The 24,762-nt window shown below is 43.2% G+C and overlaps 2 protein-coding genes across 2 annotated transcripts in view; one reads left to right on the plus strand and one right to left on the minus strand.

Annotated features, from left to right (window-relative positions):
- GNAO1 (G protein subunit alpha o1) overlaps positions 1 to 14,067 on the plus strand; it is a 178,540-nt gene extending 164,473 nt beyond the window's left edge. Inside the window, exons 7-8 of the mRNA XM_083624985.1 lie at positions 9,849 to 10,002; positions 11,105 to 14,067. Coding sequence (XP_083481111.1) covers positions 9,849 to 10,002; positions 11,105 to 11,292 — 342 coding nt within the window. The 3' untranslated portion in view covers positions 11,293 to 14,067. The remainder of the gene's footprint in view (positions 1 to 9,848; positions 10,003 to 11,104) is intronic.
- Positions 14,068 to 18,353: 4,286 nt separating this feature from the next.
- AMFR (autocrine motility factor receptor) overlaps positions 18,354 to 24,762 on the minus strand; it is a 28,708-nt gene continuing 22,299 nt past the window's right edge. The window contains exons 12-14 of the mRNA XM_083625687.1: positions 24,546 to 24,629; positions 21,809 to 21,993; positions 18,354 to 20,585 (exon numbers count right to left, since the gene is read on the minus strand). Coding sequence (XP_083481813.1) covers positions 20,441 to 20,585; positions 21,809 to 21,993; positions 24,546 to 24,629 — 414 coding nt within the window. The 3' untranslated portion in view covers positions 18,354 to 20,440. The remainder of the gene's footprint in view (positions 20,586 to 21,808; positions 21,994 to 24,545; positions 24,630 to 24,762) is intronic.

A 24,762-nucleotide genomic window follows, 5' to 3' on the forward strand; every position in this document is an offset into this window, starting at 1 on the left:
AGAAAAATGGGGATGGGGGGGTGGATAAACATTAAAGAAAGATCTTAGTCATGGGGTGGTACTACTGGATAAAAACGAGTGGGGCCTGTATGAAATGTTGTATTGTATCCTTTCTCCTAAAAGAAAATTTTAGGGCCCCAACCAGCCATTGTGGCAAAACAGAGCATCCCGTGATCACCCGTGCTTAGTGCTCACGATCATTCTTCATTGAGCTGCTTTCTGTTGCAGAGTTGCCACCTTAGTTTGTATTATTATTATTATTATTATTATTATTATTATTATACCTTGGGATTCCTCCAAGCATGCTGACACACATACATCCCACTTGTTTCTCAGCAGCCTCATTTAACTACTGTCCTGTCGGCACATACCACCTGTGTTTGGTACTGGAAGGATTAAAAAAATGTTTTCATTGCCGTCTTGAACCACTGTTTTAATTCTGTTTCCAGCTGATTGCAGAAAAGAAAGTTTTGGCAGTATTCAAGGCCTTAGCATGGCAGTGACCAGCAATTTCCAAGCTGTGGTTTTTTTTATAAAAAAAAGCAAAACAAAACACTATTAAGTCTTCTTTAGGGGGAAGGCTGTTGAGAATAATTGTAGAATCTCTGCAGCCTTATAAACACCTTCTTCTTAGGTTAGATTGGAGCAGAGAGTTCCCAGTGTTAAAATCAATCATCCAATTCTAATAACATTGCTAAAACATAGGATTAGTATGATAAACCATAAGAAGTGCAGTAAAAAAAAAAAATCTAAGGCAAAACTGGAAAACAGGAGTTGTATGAATTGTCTAAAGACTTAGGGTTGTAACCAACTCCAGAGCAATGCTACGTCAGGGCCTTGGAGGCATCGTTTTGCCATTGGCAGCTGCCTGACAAAGCTGTCTGCTGACGCCTGGTCTGCTCAGTTACGTTCACCTTAATGTGTGAAATTGAGATAGCACCACATCAGTAGTAATAGCAAGGTAATCCCTTTATTGAAACCCAGTGAATGGTCACAAAGGACAACTGTGCAGAGCAGTGCGCAATCTTCTGAATTTGCTCTTAACTCACCTTTCTTCAGTCCTGGAGCCCCAGGTGGGATACATGCAGTCACCCCCAAGCACTGCTTAGCTTCAGCAAGGTGGTGGCCTCATGTGTCCCCAGCAATTCTTAATCAGTCGGGAGGTGAAGCAAATCAAAACAAAACAAATCCTTTATGGGTCTATGCAGAAATAAACTGCATTGGGTTTAAGTATGTCTAGGATGGGGGCCAAAGAGCCTTTCTGAAGTCAAAAGCTCACTCATTCCTTTGTGACCTTTCTTCGGTTATCGTAACCAAGGGATCACCAAGCTGCAGCTTTTGGATTTCTTTTTATCTTTCTTTTTTAGTGAGCCAACTCAGCAACCTGCAGTTTTGATTATGACTTGGAGGAGCCTGATGCAGCAACCTTGTTGAAGCTAACCAAGCCTAGTTGTGGTTAGTGCCTAGATGCAAGATCTCCAATGTAACTTCCCTTGTGTTCCAGGGAAGCAGGGTGCTATATAAGTGAAATAGACTAGGGCCAGGGTCAACCCTACCACTAAACAGGGTGTGGCATCTGCCACAGGGACAGCCATGAGGTACTGAAGGACAGAGCTCTGTGTCATGAAGCCTGCCCTGTGTTCCCTAAGCTGCTTTCAAAGTGTGGTGGAAGAAACTGCTCCATCACCAGTGTTAAAGTTAGGGATGGATGAATCTGTCCATTTCTGTTCTCTTACGGTTGTCATTTTTTTCCCCATCTCAAATTCAGTTCTCCACATTTCTGCAGCAATTTGAGATTTAAAAAAACAAATCCTAATGAAAATTCATCAGCGCAGTACAAATTTATCCCAATATGTATATTTTTGTGTGCAGTTTTGACTAACACACACACACTTTTGCAAATGATTCCCCTAATATAATTGGTTTTTCATGTTATTTTCACCAATAGATGCATTTTTATGCATGTTTTCCCTGAAACTGTGCATTTTTAAAATATTTTTTGGTTGGAGAACTGAATCACAAAATTTGGAGACACGCCAATCTCTAAGAATATCCATGTTTCCAAACGCATATTGTTTCAGAAAGTGTGAATTAAATAGTTTCTCATTAAAATGCAAGCAAAATTGAATTCCTCCTCCACCCCTAGTTGCTCCTCTGGCTGCTAGTGACTCTCCAGGGTCCTTTTCAGAGAGAATGCTTACTCATCACCTGCTTCATGAGAAGCAGGTGAAATGCCAGGAACTTGGGATCTTTGGCATGCAGAGCAGGTGCCTGACTGCTGAGCTGGAGTCTCTGGGGCAGAGCAGCACTTTCCCTTTGGCAACAGAAGATGTGCCCAACCATTTTGATGTGTACCAAATGTGCACCGTGCCATTTGTGCACGTGGAAGCCTGTTTCTACATACACACATCTGCCTTGATGCATAGGGGGGGGTTGGCTGTGAACCCTAGGTTTTATGTGCAGCACATAAATAAGACTGCTGCAACTGCTGAAGAACTTGGGGCAGCCCCCCCCAACCCCGTCCCTCCCACTCTTCTGAGAATCCGTATGTTTTGCAGTGCCCCTACCATGGGTTTATGGTTCTGCATCTTAGTCTTAATTAGTTTATTTTGAAAGTCTCTCCCCGCCACCCCCCACCCAATACAGAGGATTTCCCTCTTACAACTATTTTCTTCTCTGTAGATTTGGTTCCGTTTTACAACCATCGTTTGCAAGATGACAGCCAGGGTAATAAAGTAGACGTGCGTGTTTTTCACACTACAGTTGTACCTTGGAAGTCGAACAGAATCTGTTCCGGAAGTCTGTTCAACTTCCAAAACATTCAGAAACCAAAAGTGCGGCTTCTGATTGGCTGCAGGAAGCTCCGGAACAGTCACTTCTGGGTTTGCGGTGTTCGGGAGCCAAAACGTTCAAGAACTAAGCTGTTCGAAAACCAATGTATGACTGTACATTGTTCTTCTCTTAGATTTTCCTTTGTGGCTTGGAGAGATTCTTGATACTCATTCATTCAGTCCTCACTCATTTATTTCACTATAGACTCCTCCAAAGAGGGAACCAAGGGTAGGGTAAGGAAGCTTTCTTAGCTTGAGGGACACATTCCTGTCTGAGGGGTCATGTGCCAAAGGTGTGGCCAGAGGCCAAAGTAGCCAGACTAACAGGTATGAGTCTTACCTTTCAGCCTATTCAAGCCACACATGCCAGAGATTTCCACTCTCACACACACACAATTTCCGTCCTTCATCCTGCCAAGCTAGAGACATTATATTAAGTCACACTCCAGCCGATCAAAAGCATTCAAAGAGAGTGTGTAGCAGGGCCAGTGACGGGTGTTTCCTGAGTGGAAGTGGGTGTGGCCTGGAGAGAGTATTGAGTGCTGGATGGAGAGGCCTAAGGTTCCCCATCCCTGATATAAACCCTTCAGGGTGCACTCTGGGTTGCACCTTGAAGCAGGTTTTCAAGCCAAGACTTCAGTCCCACTATCTGCAGATGCATTCCCTGTCAGAAAATCAGCCATGGCACCTATCAGTTGTTTGATGTGGGGGGAGGGCCTAAACTGGTGGATTGCCCAATTTTTGACCCTGGTTGCACACATGCACCCCTGGCAACAGTATTGGGGGATGACCCACATGCAAAGTTTGCAGACACAGTTCATCATCCAGTTAGGACAACATCCACCAACCTGGTCCACTCCAGATGCTTTGGACTACAACTCCCATTGTCTCCATCCAGCACTGCTATATGATGCTAGGGCTGATGGGAGTTGTAGTCCACAAAATCCAAAGGTTGGGGAAGGCTAGGCTAGCTATACACTTTAAAAAGCCTGCTTCTTGTCTGCGTGCATCACTAGATTGGCACAAACCATTTTGCCCTTGTCCTAATGTAACAATTCAGCTACATTCTTTAAACTTGCATTCCAACCATCTTTACACTTGGTCGTCATTGGCCTCCCACCCCTTTTTCCCCACAGTAGATTTTTTTTTTTTTAGGGAAATGCTTTAAATAAATAAATACAAGAATTTTGAAGGGCCCTTGATGCTTGCTAAATCCTACTTTTTCTTTGCTGGTTAGTTGCTGAATCTTGTTTTTAATTTTTTTGCACATTTGATTGTTCTGAACCATTATTAACTGTCATTTTGTATGGAGTGCGAATGACTGTCTGTTGATTTAATAGGTCTTTTGATTCTTATTGTAATAATTTATTGGCTGTCAGTAATGTATTTATTAGTTACCAAATGTTAATAAAATGCCAGCTCTTTTCTAGCGTTTGAGATATTTTATTGGGTTTTCCTCTTCTGAGAAAGCCTCAAGGAAATCGCAGAATGATTAACAGTTTTGTCTGTTATGGGTGAAAAGAGGTCCTGTTTCACATGGTGCATAGGTAAAACTAGAGAACGCCCATAACCAAGTTGTAGTGATGGCCACCCACATGGATGGTTTTAAAAGAGGATTAGACAAATTTGTGGCAGATAAGGCTATCAGTGGCTACTAGTGATGTTGATCTGCCTCCACTGCCAAGGGCAGTATGCTAAGAATCAGAAGAGGAGAGAGCACTGTGGCACTCAGGTCCTACTTATGGGCTTCCCATAGGCATCTCATTGACTGCTATGAGAACAACATGTAGGACTAGATGGGCCTTTGGCCTGATCCAACAGGGCTGTAAATATGTTTGTGAGTGGCATAATACATGTTTCTTCATAAGGAAATTTCTGCCCAGTGAGGATTCCTCCATGGTAAGTTGAATGTTTCATCCTTTTTGCACATTAAGTGGATGCATGGAGTAAGGAACTGGGTTGGTGACTGCTGTACTGAGTTGGTGACTCCCAATGACTACACTTTCAGCTAAAGTTCTGAACGAAGCCAATGGACATACATACTGTGTGTGCGTAGACACTCTCTGCACAGTAGCAAAACGATGGAATAAAGCTGCAACCCTAAGTACACTTACTTGGGACTCTGTTGACCACAGTGGAACTAACATTGGAGTTGAAAGGGCTGTATTGCAGGTGTTTTTTTGAAAGGGTTAGATCAGTGAGAACCAACATGATGCCCTCTAGATGGGATACCAACTCCCATCAGCCCCAACCAGCATGGCCAATGGTCAGGGATGGTCCAGCAACATTTGGGCAGCTCCATGTTGGCTATCCCTGGATTAGATTAATTACTGGATAGTGGCTGATGGGCAACACTGACTGGGGCTAATGGGAGTTGTAGCCCAAAATATCTAGAGGGCCGCATGTTGAAGAGACTTCTGTAGACAAGCTCTACATTCCTAAATCCTGCTCATGTAAATGCCTGCAAGGCTTCCCCCTTTCCTGCCATATTCTCCTCATTGCACCATCGCAAACCATTCTTCCAAAGGGGAGATTGCTTTGTGCCTGAAAGTCATTATCTTACACAAGATGCAGTCACCAGTCGGCCAACCTGCTTTTGTAACAAGCTCTTTTCCTACATAAGATCCCCAGCCATTAATACATGGTGGCACTCAAAACAAAGCAGGAAATTCTCTGTGTAACAAGTGTTATTTATAGGGTTTCTGGACAGTCAATTCCCAGTACACTATCTGAATCCCATTTCCTGGTTCTGACTTGGCAAATTGTTTTATGAGGTGGTTTGTGTTTGACTTTCGGCAGGTTTTAATAGCCAGAACTGTTGCAATGTACTCTTCTTCCAATTAATGCAGGGATGTTTAATTGCGATGCAGTAGGGAAGCCAAATGGCCCAGCTGTTCAAAGGAACAGGAGGTCAAAGAGGCCCTTTTAAAACTCTCTCTTGGGCTCAAACCTGACACAGACATGCTTCCCTTGAGGGCAATGCCTCTTTGAGAGCCAGCAAAGACTAACTTTAGGGTAGCCATGTGATTTGCAGACTTCTTTTTCCATCTGCTATGCACTAGAAGGTGTTGGTGCCAGCTTAGTTTAGGAAAATGATGAAAGTCTGTCCCGTCTATTTAGGAACATGTCATAGAAGGCAGATAGAGGCAGATACGATTCTGCATGGTATAGTTGCAGAAAGAATAAGGAGAAGTTTTGCTCCATCCCTCATAATACTAGAACTCAGGGCTGTCATCCAATGAAGCTGAATATTGGAAGATTCAGGACAGACAAAAGGAAGTATTCTCCGTCGCTAAACTATGGAATTTGCTCCCACAAGAAATAGCGATGGCCACTAACTTGCATGGCTTTAAAAGGGGATTAGACAAATTCATGATGGATAAGGTTATCAGTGGCTCTGAAAACCAGTTGCCAGGAATTACAGGTGAAGAAGAGTGCTGCTGCACTCCTGTCCTGCTTGTAGGCTTCCCAGAGGCATCTGGTTGGCCACTGTGAGAACAGATTGCTTGATTCGATACACCTTAGGCCTGATCTAGCAGGGCTCTTCTTATGTTCTGAAATTCCAAGAACAATATCCCTTTCATCTGATTCAGCAAGGCTTCTCTTATGGCTACAGGGCTTAAAGCCAATGTCCACCCCACAAGAGGTGACAGGCAGAGGGGAAGCTAGGAGCCAAAGAAGCCAAGTCAGGTATCTTGTGACTTCAAGGAGACAGGTACCTTTGGGTCAGGGTTGCCAGCTTTCTCAGTCAGCACCCGTAGCTGTTCCTTCAACAGCAGCACAGTGCGCACACATGAGCCGGGAGAACACTGAACAGCTTCACCTGTTGACTTCTGCACCTGAAGCTGCTGAAAGACACAGGTGCAGTAGATTAGTACATTAGGACTGTGCCAAAAAATATCCTGTGTCTTATCATAGAATCCTGCTGCCCTGTTCCCCATGATCACTGGGTTGGAAATAGGCACTCCATTCCTCCCTACCCCCTCATTTCCCAGACGCATACCAGAGACAAGTACACTCTCACACAGCCAGCTATTCAAAACCAACAGGTTTTCTATCAGTCAATGCCAAGAAACATCAAACTGGGAGATACCTGCTGTACAACAAGATCAGGCTTAAGCCACCCTCAGTTCTCACCTGGAACAAGTATTCACTCTCCATCACCCACCCAAGAAGAGCACAGTTCCATGCTATAAAGGACTCTCACTCCAGCAGTATGTGACCACTTCTCCTCTGGCTTAGTATATGCCCTCTCCTTCCCCAGCACTGATAACAGGGTGTGTTGATTTTGGGAAGTGTCCTTACTTGGCTGGAGAACTGCATTGTAGAATTCAGAGAAGTGTCAATTTTGAAGGTTGGCTCTATTTTGGTTTGTGTGTTATTTCAGAAAGTGTGAATTAAGTAGGTTCACCTCTAAATGTGAAGTTAATCAAATTTCTTTCCTATTTCTACTTGTTAGCCATCCTTCCCGTCATCAAATGTTTCAGTTAAAGCTCCAGGGAGACAGCATAACTTTCCCCCCAGAGCTTTTCTAAATCAGGAAGTGCAGGCAGCCAGGAAAGCTGTGAAGCACTAAGGAAATGTTTTGTGGAAATGCTGGGAAGGGGGACAAACAGCACCCATGGCCATCTTGTAACAATAAATTAAGTTCAACCCTTCATTCACCCAAACAATAAAGAAAGTCTAAAGATTCTCTCAAGTGCCCTGAAAAAGAATACGAAAAAATGGGAAACTCAAGAAGGACTTTTGGATGGTATTTAACTTACTTATTAACTGACATGAACAAGATAATAATGGAAACAGTTGATGGGTTTCTACTTTCTGCTGCAAAGACCATAAAGGGGTTTTGTTGATTTTATTTTGTCTTTGTTTGGTTCTGTCCTTATAAGTATCATATTTCTTAACTCAGTGTGCGTTGGAAATTGTATTAGTTTGGTGAATTAATTTATTTGTGCTGGGTCTGTGACCATATAAGAACATTTCTCTCGCTTTGGACGTGCATGTTTTATGCCAATCTGCATCATCTTTTTGGGAGATATGCAAGTGATGACACTAAGGCTTGGATGGGGAAAGTCAGGTGGTGACTGTGCTGCTGTGGTTTTTTGAGATGTAAATACTGATCAGCTTCAGTGTTATGTACTGGAACTCGAAGGGAGCTCCGTAACTGGGCCTCCAGCAAAATGCACTTTTGATCCTCGCTATAAAGATCTTCAGAAGGCTTTTAAAAGCTCATGTATTTTAAAGAGCAGCATTTCCTAATCTGGTGCCCTCTGTATGTTTTGAACTACAACTCCATCAGCTGACTTCGGTTGGTAGACGTGGTAGTCCAAAACCTAGGAAGGGCACCAGATTGGGGAAGATTTCAGTGGTTAATTTTTGTGTGTGAAATTCCTGAAAGCTATGGACCATTTTTTAAATGCTTTAGACTCTTTCTAAGATGCTATTTTATAACTTTTTATACATTTTTATACTTTTATACCATTATAAAGTATAAAAATGTATAAAAATTTATAAAATACTCTTATGCTTTAAAGTATTTTAGATTCTGATTATAAACTGGCTTGTGAGGATTATATCCTAAAAAGAAAGCCTAGAAATATTCTAAATAAAGGTATATGTCTCATAAGAGTCTATATATATATATATATATATATATATATATATATATATATATATATATAGTTTTAAACCTGGGGAGGCAAGCCCTTGGGAACCAAGGTTTGGGAGTAAGAAGAGTCAAATTATTAGAGAAGATACTGATTAGAAATAGCTTTCTTGAAAGGCAGGATATCAGTCCCTCAGATAAACGAGGCCTGTTTGGGGCTGCATCTGTTTATAGAATAATTAGCGCTAGACATAGATCCAGATAATGGCTGACTTTTGTATTTCTTTGGACCAGGAGCTCTTGGAGCAACCTGAAAACTGTCCTAGCCTAAGTTTTAATGATTTCTGTGCAACACCTACACGCCATGTTGAGCCAGTCTGATGCTTCCAGACTGTCCCTGCTTTCAGGTGGGATCCAATCACACACTGGCAAATTCAGTTTTCTTTCTTTATAGCTGATTGGGTTGTTTTGCACAACAAACCTACTTCCCCCTTAGAGTGGGTTTTTGCGATAAGGAAAATGATGGTGAAGTGCCTTGGAAAGTGTACTGATAACCCTTCCTTTGACACAATCCCATCTAACCTCCCTGAAAACAAATCAGACTGAATGCTCATTAAATAGCCAACATCATCTAATCTCCTTGTAAACAAATCAGAATGAAACGGGACATTTTCCCATGTACCTCAGCAATATCTTTTCTCTGTCCTCTCCACCTAAGGCTCAGCCCTTTTTGTTTGTTTCTTTAACAACTAACCATCATGAAGGGTTCTAAGAGCTCATTGCTCTGAGGTGTTTTTGCTCAGCCTTCTCCGGCCGGCCTACTTGCCCTACAGGTGTGTCATACCCTCTAACATTTCTCCGATGAAAATAGGGATGTCCTAAGAAAAAGTGGGGCGGCTTCTGTAAATCCGGTACTGTCCCTGGACAACAGGGACACTAGGAGGGTCTGGTGTTTTGGACTACAAAATTCCTTTCAGCCCGAACATCATGCAGCCATCTTGGCTGGGGCTGATGGCTATTGTAGCCCAAAGCATCTGGAGGGCAGCAGGTTGGGAAAGGCTTTTTTTTTTAAGCTGATACTAATTGACAGATATGGCAACTGTTGTTTCTCTGTAATTCGCATGGGCATATCTTTACAAGAGAGCTTTGTCCAAATGACACAGAAAAGCTAGGTGGAGAATAGATGCTGAAGACATCATAACACCACCCGTTTTCTTGACTTCACTTCTTCATGATATGTAACTCTTTGGGTTTTCGGTACACGTGGATCTTTGACCATTTCTCAGTTGCTGGTTTGGTAACTATTCTCTTTCTCTAATCCTAACTTCCTGTTTCTTTCTCTGTTTCTCTCTCTCTCTCTCTCTCGTTCTTTGTCTTTCTTTTCTTCTCTTCCTATATGTGCCTTGCCATAGAACCGCATGCATGAGTCTCTAATGCTCTTCGATTCCATCTGTAACAACAAATTCTTCATTGACACCTCCATCATTCTCTTCCTCAACAAGAAAGACCTGTTTGGTGAGAAGATCAAGAAATCACCTCTGACCATCTGCTTCCCTGAATATACAGGTATGTAATGGCAGCGCCTGAGGTGCTCAAGATCCCAGCTGTGGAGCAAACGAAAAACAACAGACAGAGTCTGCTGGAACCCCAAGTGTAAACCAGGAGATATTTGATCCAGTCCTGCTTGAGAGATAACTCCCCTAGAAAACAGACTACATACTCTGGCTGATTGCCTTCCTGTTTTCTGCCCGAGGCATCAGCTGAGCTACCATGATGTCACAGAGAGTTGGCAGATTCTCATCAGTGGGAAGGAAGTGTCCGTCTGTGAGCAGAAAAAAAGCATCAGACTAATCACACAAGGCAGCTTCTGCCAGGCTGTGCCATTTCACAGGGCAAGTGGGGGGGGCTGCATGTTTGAAAGCCCCCCTCCCCAACATGAAATCCCTCCCAGTATTATTAATATATATCTTTAAAAACTAGCATGTCAAGAAAATGAGTGATCATTGAGCCTTAACACATACTAGGGGTGTGTGTGTGTGTGTGTGTGTGTGTGTGTGTGTGTGTGTGTTTCAAATATGCATTCAGATTAGGGAAAAATGGTTCAGATCCACCTAATCTAGTGGACTCACCTCAGATTGATCTGGAAGTGGATTTGGCAAACGAAGCTGCTTTCAGGAAAATAGCTCATTATATTCAGAGCCCAATTCCCAGATTAGCATTAGATCACATTTCCAGTAACTTTATTTCCCACATCCTTACGAATCCTACTTCTAGAATACCAGTGAGGAGAGGGCTCACTCACGAGTTCCCTTAGGCATCCGGTCGACCACTATGAGAACAGGAAGATCTGACCTTTTTGAGGCCGTTTCCGAAGTTCTAAGATCCGTATGCACAGAGGAGTATGTTTGGTTGATATTAGTCATCATTCCCATGAATAAATTTTGCTTGCAGTCCATTGAGAAGTCCTGCTTGCAGGCTTCCCATCTGGTTGGCCACTGTGAGAACAGGATGCTGGACTTGATAAGCATTTGACCTGACTGAGTAGTGAGGCTCTTCTCCTGTTCTTATTTTATAGCTACCATCTAAACTTGTGCTGAGTTTTGTATTTTTATAATGTTATTTTTTATTTTTTTAAATGTCTCCTGCCCCTTCCTCCCTCTCTATGCAGGTCCCAACACATACGAAGATGCTGCAGCCTATATCCAAGCACAATTTGAAAGCAAAAACCGCTCGCCCAACAAGGAGATTTACTGTCACATGACATGTGCGACAGACACGGGTAACATCCAGGTGGTATTCGATGCCGTCACCGACATCATCATTGCCAACAACCTCCGAGGCTGCGGCTTATACTGAGCCCTCTCCCTTTTCTCCATCCCATCCTGTATAGCAAGCAACTTATTTGGAAACAATCACAGCGAGAGGAAAATAAAATAAAATATTTGGAAAAAAAGGCAAAACAAAATATGAGTCTCTCTCACACACACACACGCAAACACAAACACAATAATAATAATAATAATATTAATAATGATGATGAATCATGCAAGTTGGTAAATAAAAAGGCATAATGAAATTTTTTATATAAAAACATTTTTTCCTTTTCCTTTTATTTATTTATTTTAGTTTGCCTCAAAAGAGTACTGGGTAGCACTGATGCCCCTGACATCACCTTAAAATCTCTTCCTTTCTGCTAAAGTAACGTTGCCTGCAAGCCTATACCTGTTGACTTGGGAGTAAGCCCCCATTGAAAGCAGCAGGACTTACCTCTGAGTAGACATGCATCGGATTGCACTAGTCATGGCAGGTAATTCATTGCAAAAGATGCTTTTGGAAAACAACAAGAAAGAAAAAAGACCATACTCTGATTTTTTTCTAAACTCGCCGTCCACATAGCATAAGATACTACGTGAGTTTTAAAAGGAATCAACTTTCTTAAAAAAAGAAAAGAAAAAAGTGGTAATATTATTTTTTTAAGACTCCTTTGTGCATAGGGTGCTTTAGGGTATGAGCGGGGAAGGATGGCTTCCCCTGCCCAGTTCCTGTGGATTTTTAAAAAAGATGTACCACCATCTAAGTTGCTGCTGCACTGCATCACTTGCCACAGGGGCGCTGAGCTTTCAGGGATCCTCAGTTCCGTTCAGCTATGGAGTAGTTAAAACCTATTAAAAGGGGGGAAACTGAGGCGGAGCTTGCGGGGAGAAAGAAACAGAATAGGGTTAGAATAGAGGTGACAGGCCAGCACCCTTCGTTGACCATGTTTATATATATAATCCTTCAGGAGTATAAAGAAAGGGGCCTGCTTCTATCTCTGCTTCTTTCAACAAGCATGGGAGACGGGCAAAGGGAATTTCTATTAGAAATTTGAAAGTTGTACCTGAGATAGCATCCCTCCCATGCCCGCAGGTCAGGTGGAAGAATTCCCCCTCTCTCACAAACAGTCCGTGCTCAAGCTCTTTATGAAGGAGATTTGGTGGGGAGAACATCCCCCACCCTTTATCGCAATTTAAGTACAGCTTTTATTTAGAGGATTACTCCTTTTCTAATATATTTGATTCCGGGTCTCCGTGCTCCCACCCACCCAATATTTATGTTCAGACCAGGCCTCCTGTGCCCCCCCCCAACTCTCCATTTCTGATTCTCCAGCGCGGATCCTCTTCACTAGTAGCATGAACTTTGAGCCTTTGTATAAAGACACGCAGCCTTCCATATCGCCTCGGTGTCTGATGTCCTGAATTTTTGGAATGGTGGCTGTGCACTTCTGTAGGTTTGCTGTGTAAAACCTGGTTTTAGACTAGTCTTTACATTTAGAACCTAAGACAAACAAAAAGAGAATTTTTTGATGATGATGATGATGATGAAAGGGTAAAGAAGAGAAATTAAAGATTTGACTTCCTTACGGATTTTGTTAAGAAAGAAAAGAACAGAAAGGTCTCTCCCCACCCCCGATTCCCCCCTTGCTTTATTTAAAACACACACACAAAACACAGAGATCTATAAATACACACACACACACACACAATGGCATTGTGAACCCATTCTAAGAGAGACATTTTCTATTGGACTTGGTTCCGGTTGCTTGTTGGCACTGGTAGGGTGAAACCTTTAAGCAAGCAGAAGTCTGACGCATACAAACCGCCATCTTAAATCTTGGCAGATTCTAATGGCCATTAAGACGCAGACCCCAACAACCTTTCATATAGAGGGTTGCCAGCTATCGGGGATCAGCCGAGAAAGTTCAGGAACGGCTTGCCCAGCCAACAAGACACCCTACATCTGTGGGGAATGCAGCAAAATAAAAAATAAAATAAAGCGGAGGAGTTATGGGCCTCCCAGTTTCCCTCTCCCGTTCTACTATTACAGGTGCTGCTTTTTGCTCAGGGGGGATGGGATAACGGAGGCAAGTCCCTTCCTTTGCCCTTGCATCTCACTCACCTTAGCCATGACCTTGTAGGTGGTAACATTTAGGTGCAAAAAGATTGTCAGCAACAGAATCCCAGTGGGAATTGTTAGTGGCTCTTTGTATTTTAATCGTTGCTGTACTAATTGTTGCCCGCTCCAGAAAAGCGTTCTCTCCCCAAAAGCCTCTTGTCTACACGATGATCCGACACACCTGTCTTCAGAGTGGGCCAGGCAAGCAGAGAGGGATGTCTCTTTAACTTTCTCGTTTAATAATGATTCACTGTTCTGAATTGTCTCGTTCACTCTCTGGATTTGTATTTTTAAAAATAATAATAATAAGCACAGCTGTCTTTGGCCTCCCTAAATGCTCTTGTCTTTGACTTCTTTTCCCTTCTGAATGACACTGTGTTATGCATTACCAATGTCCTTTCCTTTTTCTGTTTAATTTTTTATTTTTAAGTGGGTTAGTTTAAATTGGGAGGGCATTATTTTTGTTGTTCCATTCTCATTTTTAATCCCCCACCATGCTTCCCTGTGAATACTTTTTTTTCATGCTGCTTCCTCTTCCTCCCTCGCACCCTTGCCCTTACAATCCTTCCTTTTAGTGAATGGTGTTTTCTCTCTCTTTCTCTCATGTGGGGGTGTTTGTGCTGCAAAAACAAAAGGGGGAAAAATACAAAAAACAAAGAAAAAAAATAAAATAATCTCTTAAAAAAAATAAAAAATACACCAGAAAAAAACCACCAAAAAAAGTAAAACAAAAACAAAAATCGAATGTAGTGTTTACATTATTTAAAAAGCCACCATTTTCATGACCCTTTGTCATATCTACTTTTTGGTTAGCGATCAGATGTCTTCACGGTTTCACTTTTAAGAGGTACCTTTGCTGGAAAAAGCCAACTGCACCTGTCTAAAAAACAGAATAAAATAGAGAAATTCATATATATATATATATATATATATATATATCACACACATGCACACACACACACAAGCATATATATATATATATATATATATATATATATATATATATATTCATTCTAAAAGCGCCAGGTCTTTCTAAGCCTTTCTATTACCAATCGGTGAGGTTTCTGTGATCTTATTAGACACTGCCAATTTCTTTCTCTGACTAATGGAAAAAAAATTCATGTGTAGCTTAATAAAGAGAATGTTTGTCTGTACCACTGAGGCTCTTTCTCTCTCACCTTCTGATTCTCCAGTTGTTTTATTGTAAATATATATATATTATGTCCCCTCGCTGGTTTTCCTTTTGAGCAAGTATATGTATATGATAGACATATCCTGGGATCTTTTACAGAGTCCTCAAACAAACCCCCCTCAAACTGGGGCCTCCGAGGATATCTAGGGTGGTCAGGCACTTTTAGTAAGTACCAATTGCCCTCTTCAAGCACCCAAGGGGGTGAGGGAGGCAGCAGGAACAAGTGCAATAACTCCCCCCCCCCCGTTGCTTTCTCTGCCCCCCCCCACAAGTTGGAGGGTGACTTTCTGAAGTGGGGAGCCTCCTTTCCTTGTGGACCTCACCCTGCAAAGTAGTACTGTGACTTCACATGAAGACAGGACGTTCCCTGCATTAGAGAGGCACCTTCCAGCTTATGGAGGATAACACGGGGTTAACTTAAGGTTGCATACACAACATTCATTTAAAGCACATTTCCCCTCCAAAAAAGGGGGGGCTTGGAATCATGGGAACTAGAGTTTGTTAAGGGTGCTGGAATTGTAGTTCTTTGAAGAATAAACTACAGTTCCTAGGATTCTTTTTTTGGGGGGGTGCTTTAAATGTATGGTGTTTACGTTGTCCTAGTGCACTTTTCCGGTGTCTGTTGAGCAGAGAGAAAACTAAAAAGGAGGTGAAACAGAATGGGGTACCTAAGAACAGGGCATGGCCGGCTGACGCTCTGAACAGGTGCAGTTCAAGGTCTCACTTGTTGAGGCTTAAACTGATACACGAGTAATATATGTAAATCTGTTGATTTCAATGGGCCTCAATATGCCTGATTCTACAGTGGATTTCAATGATAATGTAGGCATCTAGCCCAGGACCGACCCAAGAGGTTTTGCCGCCTGAGGCAAAACAGAAAATGCCACCGACCTCCCTCCCCGCCTTGCTACCTGAGGATCTTGGAAATTGGATTTCTTAATGCGCTAAGAAACTGTAATTGTGCAGTTGGATCCTGTGCATACTCAGCAGTAACCATGCTAAATTTCATGGGATTTGCCTCCCAGGTATGTGCACATAGGACTGCAGCTTAGGTATCATTCCATCCTGTGCTCCTGGCAGTCCCAGGAACAGTGATTTTACTATGCATTAGGGCATTATAGGTGGGTGTGTCCCTTTATAGTGCCCCTTATGCTGGGCCAAGGGTATCCTTTTAAAGCAGCAAAAATCAGCTTTCTCTCCTGGCTTTGCCAAGTTCTGCCTCCTCTCCAATCCTTCAAGTGGTGTTCAAAGAGGATTAGATGAATTTGTGGAGGAGAAGGCTACCTTCCTCCATTGTTGGGAGGATGGGGGAGGGCTGTCCTGTTTGTGGACTTCCCATTGGGCACTGTGATAATGGGATGGTGCACTTGATGGACCACTGCCCTGATCCAGCAAGTTCTTCTTTGTGCGTCCATCATTTGAAGAGTTCTGGTGCCAGTCCCCCCCCCCCCCCGGCCCAGCACAGCCTTTATTTGAAGAGTGCTTTCAAGTCTGATTTTGGGAAGTGTGGCTCATAGAAGCTAACAGCAGCTGCAGGAGGCCTTACCCAGAAAATACCGTAGGTCCCAGACTTATTTGTCTGTGAAATGGACACAATACCTACTCCAGCCAGGCAAAAGAACTCAAGGAGGGGGTGGAGTGGAGCTAGTGAAGGGTTTGACCTGGAGAAGGGCAGCTATAGAGGCCTGGAGGGCCACATTTGGCCCTCAGCCCTGAGGTTCCACAACCCTGATCTAAGATATGCAATGCATTGTGAAGGTCTGTGCATACCTTCCTGGCAAGAGGGGGGTCTGGGGCAGCTCTCCAGGACAGAGGTGCTCACTCTCCTTTGGCAAAGGGACAGGAATCGCCCAAGGGTGATAGACTTTAAAAGGCAATGGCCTTTAGCTGCTGGGTCTCACACTAGTGACCTCAGCACCCTTTTGGTTTTAAGTGGAGAGGAAAAGGGAAATCAGAAAGACTTGGAGAGACCAAATGCAAAGGAAGGCAAAACTATTTAACCTTTAATACCAATATTGTTGCAGATGCCACACCTCCTTCCCTCTTCTGCAATAATTCTTTCTCCTTTACAGCTAATGAAGCAGTTTGAACATGCATACATATGAGGCCAAAGATTGAAAGTGTCACAGGATACAGTAAAAAAGCGAGTCCTGGGCTGAAAAAGGCTGAAGATGTGTGCAGATGTATTTACACATGCATCTACATTCCTTGATTCATCTTCACTTGTATAGCAGCTGAACGTAGGGGCCACTTTGAAAAGTCTTTGAGGTGTTATGAAAACTCTCTTTTGGGAATTAATTAGTTACTGTCTTACTCAGACTTGGAAGTCTTCTCTTGCTGCTGCAGCTTTCAAGTGTGATTCAGGTGGATGACAATGGAACCGTTCAGTCCTCTGAAAATGGCAGGTGCAGGCATTTCCGTTCCCTAACAGAAACGCAGTAAGAACTTTTGCTCTTACTCTCAAATCTATCCATATAGAACCCTAAGACTCTGTGAACATTCACCCCTGTCCCTGGGATGATTCACTTCCTCTGACTCGTGAAACAGTTTACTGTGCCTTTGCAAAGAACGAAGTGTCCATAGGCGCATTGTGTGTTGCTGCTTGAGCCTTTGGATTATTACTAGATGTAGATAAGCTTTATTGTACTAGACAAAGGCCATGACAAAACTATTATAAACACTATCAAAGAAATAAGGAACTATAAATCTAGACATATAGATAAAGTCTATATAAAAGCAGAAGGATTATTACTAAGTATCACTGAATTCAGAGTTTTTTAAGCGTTGGTTTTCACAGCAGCTCATGAACCAGATTTTTTATGGGAGGCTCCAGTTGGATGACGGCTGCAACAGGCAAGCAGTAGAATCGCCTTCCAGCTCTCAGGGGAATCCTCAACATTGCTTGGCTACTCTCTCTTTATGGCTAGGCCTTGTTTTTCAGGGAGCAGAGAAGGAACAAGGCAGTTGCACGGAGTGCAACACAAGACTTATGCTTTGTTTTTCCCCACTCCCCTTCTCATTTCAGAATCCACACACAACTTCCCACACTCGTTTCAATAATTTAAGCCAGAAATGCAGATCTAGTCCTAGAAAAGGCCTTCTTCCAGGATATCCCCGTGCAACCACCTCACAGCTGGTGACAGAAACCTAACAGCTTACACCTAAGTTGGTTGTGTGAATAGGTTACAAACCAGACTTGAGCTTGAGCTTCCAGCATACACTGGGGCATAAATGACAGAACGAGCACACCCGTGTCCCTCCTGAAAGTGCAGCCAGAAAGTAAAAAATATTATGAAGCAAAAGAGCACAATACAAAAGCCTCACTTTGCTTCATCCAAAAGAATTGATCTAAAGTTGAGTAAAATTCCCAGTCCCTTTATGTTTCACTCTCATTTTCACCCTTCTGATAACTGAAGTGGGTCAGTCAGATGGAGAATCCAAATATAAAGACTGCCACCATGTGGGTAACTGAGGTGGCATTGATGGAAGGGAGTAAGCAGAGAACGGCTTTTCTACTTTGATGTCTTCAAATATATCCAGAAAATGTACTTCACTTTCAAAACAATTTGAGGAAGAGCTTTCAGATCAAGTCTCCAAATAGTGAACCCATAGGTGATCTACCACACATCGGCAACTGTTGTGTAATAACATTACCTCTGGTAGGATGATACAGACCCTCCTCCAGGGTAAGAGAGCTCGTAGTTTGACAAACTCTCTGTATGGATTCACTGATACTTGAGAGTGGTGGGGAGAGAAAATGTGGAAAGTGTTCAAAAAAGAAGTTTGTTAAATATTTCCAACACTGATCAAGAATTTTATTTCCTTTTTTAAAAACAATAAAAACAAAGAGCTGCGCTCTAAGCAAAACTGAATCACAAGAATCTTTTCTTTCTTCTTCCATAGTTTACTAACAGCATTGCAAGGTAGGGCTTCCCAAAGGGGGTTACTGAAATAAGTTATCTTCACTTAACACTTACACAATTCAGTTTTCTTATAGTCACCTTCAAATATTCTAAAAACAGGGGCTGTGCACGGACTGCCCTCCATCTGCCCTATAGCTCCCAGATTGAGCCAATTCATCTGTACTGCCCACTCCACCCTGGATCTGTCCCCAAAGTAATGGGGGAGGGGGGGCTAAGGGTTTTTTAAACCTTCTTTTAAAAAAATAGTCAAGTGGTGGCAGGATCGTAACAGCTGTTGAGCTGTTAAGGAGAATCTGATCCTGCATGGTGCTGCTCCTTTAAAAGCAGCCTCCTTGCATCAAATGGGAGCCACACACAAAAGAGCAGCATTGCACAAGAAGGGATCCTCCTGCCTAAAAGTCATTACACAGGATTATCCAATCCTACGCAATGTATTTCAGGTGGCAGAATGGAAAAGAGGCAGTGGTGAGAATAAGGAACGGCCTGGCAGGAAAGACCCCCCACTATCTCCCACAAAGATGCAGCTGCCTGGCAGGCCTCTCCTGTTTGCCATTTCTCAGACTTCTTCTCACTCGCGCTGCCCCTTCTTGCCTGCCTGATGCCCCACCCCAGCAGCCCTGGATGGCTGTGGGTCATTCAACCCAACCTGTAGTGATCCGGTGCTATTTCAACCTGACTTGAGTGAAGCCAGGATTCCTCCAAATAGGCTTGATTTGACTTGGGATTCAGACCTTGGCCAAATCTGGTACACAGCCCTACTAAAAACCTGCTGTAAAAAGATAATTTGCAATATATTTTTTAAAATACTGGGCGCCTTCTGAAGGATAGCGATACTCGCCAAACACTTAAAAATTACTTGGCTGCCATCATAAAACCCATTTACGGACCTAAGACCAGAGATCTCTAATACAGCTACCAGAGTTTTACAATACCAAAGAAAAAAGTTTGAGCACACCTAGCCTAAGATCTAGTAGCCCTCAATTCTCTCAATTCTGATTAAGCTAATGGGCATATGGAGTATTGCCAGATGCGAGATTACAAAAATAAAGATACTTTTGCGCGCTCCCTTGCCTCTCAAATAGCAGCCAACTTCCATTCCTGAATGGAGCCTTCTCTGCAGATGGCCTCTGAGACCAAACTATGAGACTATCCCAGTTTGCCTGCTTACTGAAATGCTGAATCAAGATGCCAAATATAGCAGGGGGCTCACGCCCCTTTTTCCAGTGCTTCTCCCTTGGCCACGTCTGTTACTAGCAATGAAATGCATTAAAAACCAAACCAGCCTCCTGGTAGAAAAATAATCCAGGAATGTTCACACTGTCTGTCTGGGGGCCACTGTTCTAAAACTTAGCTCAACATTTTCCACTCTTTAAGATGTCTCCTCCTGTTGGTGCACTCCACTTCCATGCTCCAACACTTAGAAATGCCAGTTTTGCCCAAAAGACTCTGCAAAAGCATCCAAAATGTGTTTCTTTTATTTTAAGCATGTCGTTCTCGAGACATGCAATGACTCGGCAGTGATGCTTGCTTACTTAGGAGAGTGCTTTTGTCATTCCTTGTTCAGTTTCCACTTTAAAGAGCTTAAATGGGACATGCCAGCAAGCTCAGTGCACAGAAGCAGCAAATGGACCTGGTGCTTCTCAGCCACTGTCCCTCTGCAACTCACATTAAGCAGCACACCATGCCCAGGGCTTTAAAGACTGCATTTTTTGTTCGCAAAGGGGGTGGGGGAAAGGAAAATGTGTGTCACTCAAAAAAAGTACCCAAGAAAGGTTAATTTGTCAGCTGTCCAAACACTTATTAGATATCACATGCTTTATACAGTGAAGATGCAGCCAGATCAGTCATCCTCGGCACATTTGCTGAGTTCTGAAGAGACCCTCCTTGTGGGCAGGGAGAGTGTAGGATGGCATAAACATTGCTTGTGTGGAAAAAGAACAGGAGGAGACAGGAAGTGTTAAGAGGGATCCTGCTTCTGAAGTCTTCGCTCTGCTGCAGCGGCCAGCATCCTCCGGCGCAGGGTGATAGGGTCTGAAGTCGCTCCTTCGGCCTGCAAGTAGTCATCTGAGCTAGGATCATCAGAGGTTTTGTTGAGGTAACGCCTGGAGGGAGAAAAACTAGACGGCTGAAGGGAAAGTAACATAAAGTTCACTCTGAATATAAAGGTTGCCTGGTTTGCATTCAACCTTTCCAAGCAGGAGGAGAAAGGTCTTAACACACATTTCAAAAAAATGCACCAAGAAAAGCTGGATCTTGTGGCCTGTGTGGATTTTGCAAATTGTAAATATGTGCTTATTATGTTGACCACTTTATTCTGGTTTTGCTGGTTTGATTGATGTCAAAAGCTCTGAAGCTTCATCCTGAACAACTGGAAATGTTGAGCCACACCTCTGGCATCCAATACTTCAGGAGGTGATGCTAAGACATTTGAAAATGTTTCTTCTCAGCCATAAAAAGCTCTGTACATTTTATCATTAATGAAAGCTGATATTCTGATACAATAGAATCCTGTGCTCAGTATCATGTTCAGACCACTCATGGTGGCATAAGCACAGCCCTACATGAGCAGCTGATAGTGACCATGAGACCTACAGAATTATTGAATGCTATCAGATAATGCTCTGCTCCTACACAAAGACAGATCTGTGCTGTTATTCTCAGATCCCCTTCTGTTCCCCAGTCCAGTTCCCACCTTCAGCCTCACCTGCTTGCTATGCCTGGGAGAGCCACCCAGCCGGCTCCTTCTGCCTTAGTGACTCGGATTCTGATAGCATTCAAAAGGCCATCCAGTCCAACTCCCAGTCATATGGCCAGCACTATTCAGCTACTCAGTGGCAGACTTTGGGGTCTCAATTTTCAGCAGCGCCCTTTCCGACATTAAAATTTGACACCGCCCTCACCTCTCGCACTCTGTTCTACAGCGTTGTTGTGCTGCCCCCTGCAGCACAGCGCCCAGTGCCGCCACACCGGTTGCACCACTCCAAAACTGCCTCTGAGCCACTAAGGGGGGGGGGGGAATCTATGGCCCTCCACATGCTGCTTGACTGTAACTCTCCTCACCTGTGACCACTAGCCAAGGTGGCGCGAACTAATAGAAGCTGTTGGACTTCGGAGAGTCAAAGTCACAGGTTCAACATCCCTGCCCTTGGGCAACACAAAACAGGCTACTGCATCACGAACAAGGAGAAGTTGCATCAGTGAGAGGTAGCCAGATAGCTATGCAAAAGATCTCTGAATGACTTTCCCTTAAGCACCTCCTCAAATCCTCCTCCTGGGCTATTCCACATTAAACATTTTGTAACTGGAACCCACAAAACATACACACCTGCGAGCTTGTTGCAAAAGGTCTTCCTTCCGCTGTACTAACATCCTCTGTCTTTCGTCAGCTGACTTGGAAAACCGGCTCCCTCTCACTTCAAAGTCTTCTGTCTCAATGGATTCTGCTTCTGCCTCATTGAACTCTGCCACGTCTTCCAACCATGAGTTGAGTTCCAGTGAGTCTCTCTCCGTCTTTCATACAAAAGGAAATTGGGGAAAGCGCATTAATACAGATCTCCATAATCTAATACAACATTACCAGAATAACTGGGGAGGTCCAAACTAAGCTCATCTTACTGAGGTGATAGGGTGTGCAAACACTGCCAAAGGAAATGGAAAGGCTGCCTCTCTCCCAAAAATATATGCCACAGTGGTGGTGGTGTTGTTTTGGGGGGAGGAAGTTGTCTTCACATTAGCCAGGAGCAAGGAAACTTTTTCAACCTAAGGGCCACTTTCCATGATGAGCAACCTTCAGGGGCTACATGCTAGTGGTGAGTGGAGGCCAGAGGCAAAAAGCAGGCAGGGCAATAGATGTGACTCTTTTTATAGTAGCTTATGTTCCAGCCAAGAAAAAGTCAGTCAAACATACAGCTCCTTCCTCCATCCAGGTAAGCAGGAAGCACTGTCACAGTATAAAGAGACATTCCAGCCAGGCAAAAGTGCTAATGGAAGGCATGGAGGACAGCCAGAAACAGGTGTGTCAGACTTAGGAAGGGGTGTGGCACAGACAAAGTCCCAAGGGCCAGAGAGGCCTGGAGGGCCTGAGGTTTCATACCACTGAGATAGGTAATCCAAGACTGGATGGCTGGGGCCAAGGGGATATTTCTCATGCTCATGGCTCATTGTCACTCACTTCTACAATGGAGGCAGCTATTCAGTTGGCCAAAGACTAACTTCAGCAACACACAAAGTATTTTCCTATTAACTAACTCCTGTTACACAAGAAGCAGCAAGAAAAAGAGAAGCATCGTGTACAACATGTGGAAGGGTAAGCATGCATTTAACACAGATGAAACCAGGAAGGCCTACACCAGAGATTTCCAAACTGTGTGTCACAACACATTAGTGTGCTGGCTGCAGTTTGCAGGTGTGTCGCGCAAACACTCCCCGCACTCCTCCCGGGACTAGAAAGGGGTTAGTTTAACCTCCAGCTTGCTAGTAAAACTGAATTACTGTGTTGCATGTCTAAAAAGTGTGTCACCAATGTGAAAAGTTTGGAAAGCTCTGGCCTACACCCACACCCAAAGACTCCGGGTCAAAGCCAATTCTTTTCTGTGCTGGAACATGGGTTTTCCAAGGCCAGACACACGTGAACAAATTACCCACATCATCGCTACCTTGGCTGGCTCTACTATCCCAACTTTTTCATGTCTGACAGGAGGCATTGAAGGGAGATATCTGATGAACATGTGGAGGTTGGGTTGGGGTGGCAGAACCAGGAGAGCAATCAAGATGGGGCCAGAAAGTGCAGCCCTGCTCTCCCTGTCCCCATTTATGAATGTGTGGAAGGAAATAAGTGAAGGCACTATTCTTTAGCACATTTGGGGTAGAGATTCAGGTGACAGCCAGGCAGAGACAGTTATCCTTTCACACATGTTATTTTGAATAATACTGTGAAGAATGCACACTGAAAACAAAAGCATAAACTACTAAAGAAGAAAAAGAACACTTCTCCCTCCACATAGACTTTTTCTAGAAACAACTGGACTAATAGATGATAACAGGACATCTGATATTATGGTTACATTATGATGATGTGGAAGGTTTTATGAAAAGGACTGTTAACATTGATCTGGAGTTACTTATGGCCACTACGTATGTATATTGTCCAACGGGAAAAAGCAAGAGAAACCAGAAGGATTTAAGGGTCTCTGGCAAATAACACTTGGGTAAAAATCATTTTACTTTATGAGGAATTGAACTACAAACACACTCACATTTACTTACAAGTATCTGTAATGGACTGGAACAATATGTTCCAAAACCATCTTGTCCTTAGGTCTTCCCTATGTTAAAACTAATCTACATCTTACTATTTAAGACATTCCGGGGAGAGGGGAAAATCCCATTGTACAAGCAGAAGGTGTTGCACAAGTATCATGACTTTGTTAGGTATAACTTCCTTCTGTGTCCTTTTAAACTTTTGTACTAAATTATTAATATTTTTTAAAAAAATAAATGAGGGAAAGGCAAAAGCTGGAGAAGCTCAAATCCTCCTTATGGTCAGGAGACCACCACTTGAGGAACAAAGACCTCCATGTATCCCCTTTAATAGCCAGTAGCTTAACTCAGGAATAGCCAATGCAGCCCCCTCCAGATATTGCTGGACCACAATTTCCATCATTCATTAGCATTGACCATGCTGGATGGGGAGCAGGTGAATTGCAGTTCAACTACATCTGAAGGCACCACATTGCCTATCCCTGACTTAACTGCTCGAGGCCTTTGAATTACAAAAAACACTATTCCCTTTTCTCCAGATCCCTTCCCCATCAAAACACAAGAGAAATGCAAGTAAGACTCCATAGTCAGACCCAGAACAATTATGCTTACAAATGGCAACCTACTTGCACCTTTAAGACAGAAGTTCTTTGCAATGAAGTCTCCAAATTCACTAGTGACAAAGCTACAGAAGGATATCTACCAGGAGTTCTTGTGAGGACTTCGTGCCAAGGTTTGTGGACATTTAACTATCAAATTTCCCTCTGTTGTGATCCACCTTTTTTTTCCTTTGCCAAGTTTACCTGAGTAACCTCTTCTGTGTCCTCCTGATCAGTGTTGTGTCTTTCCAGGGGACTGTTCAATGCAGGTCTGATGCTATCTGAACGCTGTAAGCATAAATAAAACTGACAAAACTGATATGAATTGAAAAGAAAACCCCCACAAACAATCTTGCTGAAGAATTTAAGCTACAGGTCACGTTGGTGGACCCATGTTCAAAACCTAGCTGTCACAGGGGTT

The sequence above is a fragment of the Podarcis filfolensis genome (assembly GCF_964270895.1).
Source record: "Podarcis filfolensis genome assembly, chromosome: 8".
In the NCBI taxonomy this organism is placed as follows: domain Eukaryota; kingdom Metazoa; phylum Chordata; class Lepidosauria; order Squamata; family Lacertidae; genus Podarcis; species Podarcis filfolensis.